The 11,731-nt window shown below is 37.7% G+C and overlaps 1 protein-coding gene and 1 non-coding gene across 2 annotated transcripts; one reads left to right on the plus strand and one right to left on the minus strand.

Annotated features, from left to right (window-relative positions):
- Positions 1-287: 287 nt before the first annotated feature.
- Positions 288-389, minus strand: LOC115272854. Its single transcript, XR_003900504.1, has one exon. It is a non-coding gene; the product is annotated as a U6 spliceosomal RNA (small nuclear RNA).
- A 3,857-nt stretch (positions 390-4,246) lies between these two features.
- On the plus strand, positions 4,247-5,203 carry LOC115272033 (olfactory receptor 6). The gene has a single exon (XM_029915034.1). It carries the CDS (start codon positions 4,247-4,249, stop codon positions 5,201-5,203), a length of 957 nt encoding a protein of 318 aa, XP_029770894.1.
- Positions 5,204-11,731: the final 6,528 nt, after the last annotated feature.

Here is an 11,731-nt window from a genome sequence, read left to right on the forward strand (position 1 = left end):
AAGTTATAAGAAAAAGTGTGACAAGGACTGATTATATATAACATCCTCCAGCCTTATCTTGATCCATCTCTTTCCTCTATGCCCCAATTCTTTCTAACCAAAATGCAACTCATCCCATCATTAACTTTTTATCTCTGTGTTGTGCCTTTGGATTTGCTGTTGTTTCTCCTTGATGTTTCTCCTCCTCTCCAAAACTCCACACGCTTCATTTCAGTTCATATGTTACCTTTTCAGGAAAGGCTTTCTGAGTTCCTCTGACGAAGAGTTACTGTCTATCCTGGGTTCCTAATACTCAGTATTTTGTTGAGAATTAGAACACGCGTGCAGGGGCCATGCTAATCTTCTCTGCATCATTCCAATCTTAGTATATGTGCTGCTGAAGCGAGCACTTAAAATTAGGGCCTGTTTTTGTCTGCTTTGGTCAGGGAGCTATTTCATGCATCTAAAAGTGTCTGCAACAAAGTTGGTGCTCAATAAATATTTGTGAAAATAATGAATTTAACATAAAAGAGATGGGGTCTCTGGTAGATGGTTTTCCTGGAAAATGGATGTATAGAGCAGATGGAGGGACTGGATTAGACAAGAAGTAAAGAAGGAATGAACAAAGATGTCAGAAGGTGAGCATAATGATTTGATAGTGGGAAGTTTAATAAATATGCATTCTATAGCTTCATTTGTAAAATGAAAGGTAAAATTGTGCTGAGAATCAGAGAAGAGAGTGGAGATCAGAGGCAAGAATCTTTGAGAAATGTGGAGAGGGAATTATTTAAAAACATTGTGCAGGATAGCCAGCCATTGTTTGTGAACGAATTGAGCTCCATGACCATAAATAAATTCATGGCAGTAATCATGTCTTCTTTTTTTAAAGTTTATTTTATCTTATTTATTTGAAAGAGACAGTGCAAGTGGGAGAGAGGCAAAGAGAGAGAGAGAGAAAATCCCAAGCAGGCTCTGTGCTGCCAATGCAGAGCCCGATGCTGGGTCTACAAAACCAAGGGTAGGACACTTAACCAACAGATCCTGACTGAGCCCCACAGGTGCCCCTCATCTGCCTTCTTTTGTGAGTTTCCTCCAGCAGGGCTCTGCCGCCCAGGTGCAGATAAGAAAGTCCCATTACTTATTTGAAGGCCACTTCTGAAGGCAATGTTAGGAACTTTTTTATATGGGCTACCTGAGTATATATCTTTTGTGTGTTAATGTTTATTTATTTATTTGGGGGAGGGGAGAGAGAGGGGGAGGGAGAGAGAGAATCTTAAGCAGGCTCCATGCTGTTAGCCCAGTGCCTGATGTGGGGCTCAATCACACAAATCATGAGATCATGACCTGAGCGGAAATTAAGAGTTGGATGCTTAACTGAGCCACCCAATCAGCTCGAATATGTATCTCTCTTATGGCTGTAACACATTGAATTATGATGGCTTGTCTACTTGTTTTTATCTCCTCTCAAGACTTTGAATAGGGAAATATGGCTTTTTGTTCTTTGTATTTCCAAAATGCAGTGTGGGACCAGGAATCAAATATGTGTTCAATGGATCTTTCTCCTAACCACTAACAATGCTATAAATTGTTTATGATTTGTTGAATTGTTTAATACTATAATATCCTTTTTCCACTCTTAAGGGAATTAAAAAATAGATAATCTGAGGTTTGCTTCAGATTATAAAGTAAGTAAGAGATAGATCATGGACTAGAATTCAGGTCTGAACATTATATGTCCCAGTGGTCTGTATCTTTCTTCGTGCTTTAGTATGGGGCCCCTTTTGTCCAAGTCAGGTCTCTTGTTATGTTACTCTTTTGTTTTCTGATTCCTAAAATATCAGAAATGAATGAGGGTGCATCCACATGTAAACATTCCTTCACAACTTTGTACTGTAATTACTCCAGTTTAGGCTAGGTGCTTCTATACTGCCTCACAACTGGAGTAAAAAATGACCTCCCTGAGAGGGTTGTTAAAATTAATTAAAGATAGCTCTTTTTTAGTGGAGTAAGAAGTCAAATTTGAGTTATATTTTACTGTAGTAATTTTTCCAACACATATAACCAACTACTTTATTGGATATCTGGGAGTTTTGGCCCACACTGTACATAATAAATCAGAAATCACTACCGAACATCTAGGAAATTTCACATCTTGTGCTTTTGAGTTCCCTAACTCTGACTTTCCTTTTCCAAGTCATCTTTATTGGTCTCCTTGAAAAAGATGTTTCTCTTTTCAGATTAATTTTTATAATCTCAAGCCAACTTTTATCTCTACTTTTCTTTTTCTTCTATCTTCACTTGTGAAAAAAAGTATTTTTAGATTTCAATTCTCTCCTCAGATCCTATTGTGTTATAGGAAGCCTTCTGAGTTGTTGAATCTACTGGCTCCCTCTTCTCAAGGTAGCTTCTTAAATGCAACTTGTGTTCAGCAACGTCCAGATTGAGGAGGGTTTTCAGAGTCAAGGAGTAGAGAACATTAATCAAGTAACACTTTTGAACAAGTCTTTGAAGAAGATATAGATGAACTGTACAAATTAATTTGGGATCAAATGTGAACTATCTTATATGTAGAAAACTATTATATATGTATATATAATACCACGCTACATGTAACATATAATATATGCTGTCAGCACAGAGCCCCAAAGGGCAGCTTGAGCTCACAAACAGTGAGATCATGACCTGAGCCGAAGTCGGACACTTAACTGACGGAACCACCCGGACGCCCCTAATGACTCTTAAACTTGGTATAGGGACCTTATAAACATTAGCGTTAGCAAAATAATACAGTATATATAATATATGTTACATATATATTATATATAATACTATTATTAGGAGACATCTAAAAAATCAAAATTATTTAATTATTTAAGAGAGCAGCCATTTCTTTATTTAATTTTTAAATCCATGGCCCTCAAAATAGGCAAGTAATTGTTAACTACTTTGGCCAGCATCCTGAAAAGACATACAATATAGCTGAAGAGTATACAAAAGGCAGCAATTCTTCCGGTCAGGAGGGTGTTTTCCAGTTGATATTTTATTTTCTCCAGAATTTGAACTACTCTGCTTCCCTGCCATGGCCTTGGCACTTATTCCAATAATGATGGTCTTTGGCCTTATAGCTGCCTGTGAAACCTGGAAATATGCTGATAAGGAAAGTATTTACTCCTATTACTAGCTGACGACCTTTCTGCCCTGAATCTGAAGGCCTAAATCCTGAAATCGGACCTCATAATTCTGCTTTAAGATTCATTGTTTGTTTGTTTTGTTTTTACCAACTATTAAATCCTTTTTTATTTTTACAAGATTCTTACAATTATCACTTATTTCATTGAGTTGACAATCATAACTTATCTAATGATTTCCTCGCTCTTAGGAATGTATCATAATGTTATGAGTATCTTCATACATAGTGCTTCTGTATCAGTTTGAATTAAATTCTCATGAGTAAAATTACCTTAATAAAGGGTATTATTGTTTTAATGACTTTTAAAAATTATTTTTCTAATGTTTATTTATTTTTGAGAGACAGAGGGAGACAGAGCGTGAGCAGGGGAGTGGGAGAGAGAGAGGGAGACACAGAATCCGAAGCAGGCTCTAGGCTCTGAGCTGCACAGAGCCCCAAAGGGCAGCTTGAGCTCACAAACAGTGAGATCATGACCTGAGCCGAAGTCGGACACGTAACTGATGGAGCCACCCGGACGCCCCAATGACTCTTAAACTTGGTATAGGGACCTTATAAACATTAGCGTTAGCAAAATATATTAACTGTTATTAGTTTATCAAAGAGAATTAAAATTTTCCTTTAACCACAGTTTCTAATGCTATAATTTTATAAGTGGGAAATAATAGGGTGCTGGGAAAGAATTATATCTAACAGCTTAAGCTTTTTTAAATATACAATGATATTAGAGGAATAGAGGGGATATCTCTTTACCCTCATTTATGTTTGTCACTATTATTTTAAAATTTTTCATTTAAATTCTAGTTAGTTAACATACAGTGCAATAATGGTTTCTTTGGCTTCTTAACCTTGTGTCTTTGGTGGGTTTTTTTTTCAGGTTCTGTTCTGACGCCTGACTTTCTGGGGAAGGTCTTGTGGCACCTCATGACTCCTAAATCATACCCTGGGACCAGTTGTGGCACTAGGGTTAAGTTCAATGATAAAGTACCTATCGCCTGAGGGCTCCTTACTACTAATGTGGATCTCATTCTCTGATTTGTGCTATTTTCATTAAATCTTTTGTCTTTTGGTGTCATAGTCATGTCAAAGGAAAATATCACCTCTGTTAGTGAATTCATCCTGGTGGGCTTCCATACTTCCCCTTGGCTACAGGTTCTGCTTTTCTTTCTCTTCCTCATCACTTACCTGTTTGTGCTGTTGGAAAATGTGGTCATCATTCTCACTGTATGGGTTACTGGGTCCCTGCACAAGCCCATGTACTATTTTCTGGGCACCATGTCCTTTCTGGAAACTTGGTATGTATCTGTCACAGTCCCTAAGATGTTGGCTGGATTTCTACTTCATCCAAATACCATCTCCTTCCTGGGATGCATGATTCAACTCTATTTCTTCATCTCACTTGCCTGTACTGAATGTGTGCTCTTGGCTGCCATGGCCTATGACCGTTATGTGGCTATATGTTGTCCTCTTCGTTATCCAGCTATGATGACCACGGGATTCTGTGTTCAGCTGACCATCAGTTCCTGGGTGAGTGGCTTCACCATCTCCATGGCAAAGGTATACTTCATCTCCCAAGTTGCCTTCTGTGGCAATAATATCTTGAACCATTTTTTCTGTGATGTTTCTCCTATCCTCAAACTGGCCTGCATGGACTTTTCTATGGCTGAGATGGTAGACTTTGTGCTAGCCATTCTCATTCTTGTGTTTCCTCTCTCAGCCACTATCCTTTCCTATGGCTTCATTGTCTCTACCATCCTGCACATTCCCTCAGCCACTGGGCAGCGGAAGGCCTTCTCCACCTGTGCCTCTCACCTTACAGTGGTGGTCATCTTCTATACAGCTGTGATCTTCATATATGTCCGACCTCGAGCCATTGCTTCATTCAACTCTAACAAATTGATCTCAGCCATATATGCAGTCTTTACTCCCATGCTCAACCCTATTATCTACTGCCTGAGGAACAAGGAAGTCAAAGATGCCATCAGAAAAACCATGTCTAGTGGCCAAGCCCTTTTCTTGAGGGATTCTCTTTGCTAAAGAGACTCAGACATGCCTTCTCTTTTCATTTAACTTAATCTCAAAAAAAACCACCTACATTATGTAAAAGTCAGCAATTATAAACACACTGATTTAAGGGGGCCTGGGTGGCTCAGTCAGTTAAGCATCCGGCTTCGGCTCAGGTCATGATCTCACAGTTTGTGGGTTCAAGCCCCACATCGGGCTCTGTGCTCACAGCTAGCTCAGAGCATGTAGCCTGTTTCGGATTCTGTGTCTCCCTCTCTCTCTCTGACCCTCCCCTGCTTGTGCTGTCTCTCTCTGTCGCTCAAAAATAAATAAAAAACAGAAAAAAAATAAAAAAAATAAACACACCAATTTAGTACACAATGAAGGATAAGAGGCCAGATAGCAGAGAAAGTCTCCTTTTCTTTCAGACCTTAATTAAATTCTTTCTTTTCTAATGTAGTGAGTAAAATAATCAGAACTTTAAGAGACATATATTGGTACTAGGGTTTTAAATTAATTTTATTTTTATGAAGATGCATAGGAATAACAGTTATTATCCAACTAGTTTTTAGAATTCTATCCACTTTGATTTTGTTTTGTTTTGTTTTATAAACTTTATTATTTTCTTTAATGTTTTATTTATTTTTGAGAGACAGAGAGAGAAACAGAGTACAAGTGGGGAAGGGGCAGAGAGAGAGGGAAACAGAATCTGAAGCAGGTTCCAGGCTCTGAGCTGGAGCTCAGCTTTTGGTTAGGTCAGTACAGAGCCCAACACAGGGCTTGAATTCACAAACAGTGAAATCATGACCCGAACCCAAGTCAGACACTTAACCAACTGAGCCACCCAATCAGCCCAATTTTGTTTTGTTTTAAAAGCCCTCTTTGTCTTGGGAGGAGTACATGAAAAGAGGTTCTGCTATCATTAATTTCAGGCTAGGACCTGTTTATTGCTTCCTAGAGGGTTAGGGGCCTGGTTCTATTTATAATCAATTGATGATATCTCATTTTAATTACTTTTCCAAATTTAAGAAAATATGAAAGAAAGAACTCCTTTTAGGCTGTAATAGAAACACCATAAAGTAGACCGCATGCAACACTTATCATGGCACAGAGAAAGCAAGATTAATATACATATGTGCATGTATATATGTGTTTGTATATAAATATATATTATATGCAATATTTACACATCAAATTATATAATTTTATAATTAAAAGTATATAAATAGAGTTCCAACAAATTATATGTATTTAATATATAGCTTCATGCTTTAATTTTCTTCTTTTGTTGGAAATTCTGCATGTGTAATGTTTTAGATATTATAGAGTCAGCAGCTAGACCCTCAGAAAAACTAGTAGCAATTCATTAAAGCCCATTCCTTTTTAGGTGAAGGAAACATTGACATTGACAAGAGGCCACAAAAGTGCTTTTGCTTAGATGGTACTTAGCCTAGATGTGCAGCATTTTCTGAGGTTTCCCCAAGCATTCCTCTTCTCATTTGTTTTCCTTTTGATTGTGGAAAAGTGGATGCAATGTCCTACTATATGCTTTCATTCAGACATTATAAAATGATAGACAAGAGATGGATTCTGTCTGGCTCAGCAACAATATTGGATGAGTGAATTAATGAAATACAGTCTGTTCAAAGTTACGGATGGCAGGCATGCTATTTTACCCCAACACTTTGGAAACCACATTTCCTAAGTGTTAATTGGGTAAGTGATTTAATACCATATTTGCTTTGTTTAGACTTTATTTACACTGTAACTACATGGTCTTCCCATTTTGTATTAAGTTTTTGTACAAGGTCACATGAGGTTGTTTTAATTTAGTTTTATATAGATTTTTATATTTTACAGACTATGGTAGTTTCCAATTTATCTGAACCTGTTAGTTTCACCTGGCCTTCCTTACTTGTAACCTAACAATTATACATTCATAATAATATATATCATTCTTATTTTATTTATTTATTTGTTTATTTGTTTTACTGTTTATTTTTGAGAGAAAGAGACAGAGAGAGCAAGGGAGAGGCAGAGAGAGAGAGGGAGACACAGAATCTGAGGCAGGCTCCAGGCTTTGAGCTGTCAGCACAGAACCCTATGTGGGGTTTGAAGTCAAGAACTACAAGATCATGACGTGAGCTGAAGTCAGATGCTTAACTGACTGAGTCACCCAGGGGCCTCTGTACCATTTTTCTTTAGTCAAAAAGAACCATTAGGGGCCATGGCCCTCACATAGGCACTGAAAATAATCTAAGATGCTCTATCTTGGGTCAGATAATTTTTAACCCATGTTGGAATAGTGAGTCTTTTTATCAAAAGATAGCAGTGCTATGCTGTATATATTTCTGCTTGAAAGTCTTTGTTAATTCTTAATGAACAATTAGTGCTATTTTGAAACCTTACAAAATTATTTTTTATTCTTAAAATTCTTTTTAATTTTGGTTAAGGGACCCTGCCTGTGGTCATGTGTTATTATAATCTCAACTACCATCTATATTTATAACCTGACATTCCTTTCCTGGTCTAGGCTATCTGATTCTTAAAGTTTTCTATATAGCCATTAGATCATTTGTTATACAAATCCTCTGTGTAATTACTTACCTTCTATTTTATTTGGTGAACTGGATTTCCAAGACAGTTAACTTCTTGTTTCTATCACAGTGCATTATTCTCTCTCCATTTATGATGTGTTTGCTTTCTATGTATCTTTTACTTTAATATTTAAAATATTTTACTTTTCAATATTTAAAACATTAAGAAAAGTAGAAAACAGTATAATTAACAACTTCATCCACAACTCATATTTTAAGAACTAAAGATCAAAAACTATATGTAATTAGGTTTTATAATTGTGCTAATATTTAATGTTGTACTTCAGTTATAACTGTGATATTTTATTCAAACTTGGAAGAGTGGCATTCAAGAAGGAAAGACAGAGTGACCTGTACTTGAAGAGAAATATGCAGAGAAGAAGGTGGATAAAAAAGGCTATAGTTTTCCTGGACATTCATCAGACAGTGAACCAGCAAGAAAGTGAAGGATAAATTGTCAAAACTGAGGGTAGTGGGAAATTTTCTAGGTGACTAAATTGGTAAAATTTTCCCTTTATTGCAGAAAAATGTGTATTGGAACCAGTAGGAGATGTATGTTAAGAGATTTATTACATGGAGCTGGCTTATGCAGGTGGGGCTGGCAAGGCAAATCTGAAATTTATAGGGCAGACTGTCAGGAAGAGCAGCTTGGAAGTCTCAAGTGGCCAAAGCTGCTTCCCACAGGTGAAATTTCTTTTCCTCAGGGAAGTCTCAGTTCTGTTCTTACAGCCTTTCAACTTACTGAATCAGGCTCCTCTAGATTATCTAGAATAATCTTCCATACTTAAGGTCAACTAATCATGGGCTTTAACCACATCTACAAAATACCTTTACAGCAACACCTTGTTTAATGTTTGTTTGAAAAACTGAGGACTAAAGCCCTGTCAAATTGACACATAAAAACGGACCACCACGGTCCATCTCTTGTCAACTTGGCACTCACATACATCTCTTTAAACCATACTATCTCCAAATAAAGACAATAACAAAGCCATACTTCTACCCACCATGATACAACTATCTTGTGTGTATTGTAACTGAAAATATGCTAACCCTTGCTTCAGAAGATGCAAAGTCCTCTGAGGATGTTTGCTCTTCTCCTTAAATACTGTGATATAAAGTTAATTTCTTAATATATATTATGTTAGGTGGTATAGGGATAAAAGGGATAAGAAAATGAAAACATATTTGTAATATATAGAGATATATGTCTATTTATATACCAAATATTGTATGTATTCATAATAGAAGAAATACCAAAACTAATAAACTATTATAAATCTCATTTCATTTCTGCAACTGTTCACAGGGTCTTAACTAGTATTTGTGATTGCCTTCTTCAACTACCCATTCCATATTCTTTTTGCTCTAAAAAAATCACCTCAGCTATTCATAGGTTTTGCTGGGTAGGTTAACCCAAACTTTCATTTTTCAAGAGTCTGAGTCATTAGATGTACTTCCTGGACTGGTTTGTTATAACTTTCCATTAACTATAATCATAGTCATGGTAGTTCTAAGAGATACCTCAGGAATCTCTTGTATCCCAGACATACTTCCTCCTTACCTCCATTATATAGTAGCAACCAATTTCCCGTTGGATTAGGATCAATCACCTATTGATTCAGAGATCATGAGGAAACTAAAGTGACCAGGTGGCAGTCTCAAATTCTACTTCAATGAAATTGTTGTTGTACCTCCTACTGGAAACATTCCTTCCTTTGGGACTAAGAACTGTAGGCCAGGAAAGTCACAGGGAAAGGATGCAAAAATTGTACTAAGACTCACTGGGGTAATAAGGAATGGAACCACTCTTATTTTTACCCCTTGATTGCTAAATATATGCCTATTGGTAGTGGAAGAAATGGCACTGTATATTGGATGCTGATTCAGCACACAGACAGCATCCTGGAGGACATTTCTCCAGCCCTACAAAGTATCGCCATCTAGCTGGTGCTGTAACTGGCCTTTTAAAGTGTTTTTCTACCATCCGATCCAACCAACTACTTCAGTGATGGTGGAGAAGATGGTAAGATCAGTGAATTCCATGAGGATGGGCCCATTACTATAGTTCATTTACTGTGAAGTGTACTGCATTTATTGATCAGAAGCAATGCTATGGGGAATAGCATGTCAGTGGATAAGGTCATTCTGTAAGTCCACAGATAGTAGTTTCAACAGGAGCATTGCATTTAGGAAAGGCAAATCTATATCCAGGGTTAGTGCCTCTTGCAGTGAGAACATAGTGGTGCCCCTTCCATGCTAAGAGTGTTCCAATATAAGACCCATGTCAGAGGGACAGTTGTCTATTTTTTTCATTGCTATATAATTTAGCATATCACATCTGGCACATAGGAGTTTAATCACTATTGAATAAGAACATTTAAAAAGAAAACATCTGTGGAGGGAAAATAAAGCAGGAAATCCTGTATGCATTTGTCTTAGTTAATCTTCTCTGAGATACTAACTTGTGGTCAGTGAAAGGATTACCTCTTGGGGAAAGACTAAGACAATCCTGCTTCCACAGCTTTTCTGTGACCATGTAGGGTCTTCACTATACCCTGGACTTGGGGCTGATTGGTAGTACTGCCTAAGACATGGTCACTAAGTGCTCAGAGATGTGAAAATGGTCCTCTATGTTTCCTTTTCACATGAAGAGTTCCCTTTGGGCCAGCAGAGCTCATTTACTGACAGAGGAAAGCAGAGGTGGAAAGTCAGGAATCAGACCTAGGGGATTTATTAAAATCCTATCTCCTTGGGAAGGATTTCTAGTGAGAGAATATGCCACCTGGGGAGAGATTTCCCTTTAAATAAAGCTTCTCAGTGGAAGGTAAAAGTCATTGTCCTCACACAGAGGAAGGCAAAAGAACCACCCTCAAAGACAGGGCCCTGGCTCTCTGTGGCCCTCAGGGAAAGTGAGGCCAGTCTTTGTAGGTTTTCCTTCTAGGTTTTCTCATATCCCCTTTCTTGGATTTTTGCTTTATTCAGCTTTTCCTTCAGACGCCAATAGCGTTTTTAAAAGCCTAAGCAGTGACCTCCGCCTGACAATTGTTTGGAGCTAGAAGAATTCCTTTACAGGGCGACTGGGTCAGATAAGCAGCCTGTCCTAACTCCTCACGCAGGGGAGGAGACAGGCAACCTCTTATTCCTACATGACTCTTCTCTCAGTAGCTTTGGCCGTTCAGAGACTGCCCATTCCCAGGGAGGGTCTGCAAAGCCAGAAGAATGGGAAGGCCCTGACTCACTGATCTCCCATACCTCCTCACAACAGATGCTTTCCTCAATTCTGGCAAAAGCCACTTTAGTCACCAGTTTCTATTTGCACTCGTTGGCTCCCTCATATAAGCTACTACATCTTGCAGTAAAATCTACCTGCAGTGTCTCCTCTCTATCTGAGGTAAGGATTTTATCTTTGGGAGATATGGCTTCCAGGCCATAAGACAACAACAATAATAATAATTAAAAACAAGAAATTTTAAAAAATGTTTAATGTTTATTTAATTTTGAGAGAGAGTGGGGGGGGGTGCGCAGAGAGAGAGGGAGACACAGAATCTGAAGCAGGTTCCAGGCTCTGAGCCACTCAGGCGCCCAGGACTAGGAATTTTGAATAGGGGTCTGGAATGTGTTGAGCTGGATAATGTAAGTCAGCTGACAAAAGTAAATATATAGATAATACAGAATATTGTAATATTGTCATTATGATGCATAAATTACTTTTAATTCTAGTATAGATGGTAAACCTATGCATTTTGCATGAGAAAACAGTCCCCGAATTTTTTCCCAGCTAAGTCAATACCTCTTTTCCTTCTATCCATCTCATTCATCTATACACACTGAGCAAATAGACCTTTCATTCTTATGAGAATTTCTGGTTCCTTAAACACTCTCAGTTCTTCTATTTCTCAACTCCCAAACTGTTTTTTCTTGACTTATTTCTATTGCAAATATCTAGCCAATCACCAATTAT

This window comes from Suricata suricatta, chromosome 11 (assembly GCF_006229205.1).
Source record: "Suricata suricatta isolate VVHF042 chromosome 11, meerkat_22Aug2017_6uvM2_HiC, whole genome shotgun sequence".
Lineage (NCBI taxonomy): Eukaryota > Metazoa > Chordata > Mammalia > Carnivora > Herpestidae > Suricata > Suricata suricatta.

Coding starts and splice junctions, on each gene's coding strand:
- LOC115272033 (XM_029915034.1), top strand. CDS start 4,247: ATGTCAAAGGAAAATATCACCTCTGTTAGTGAATTCATCCTGGTGGGC.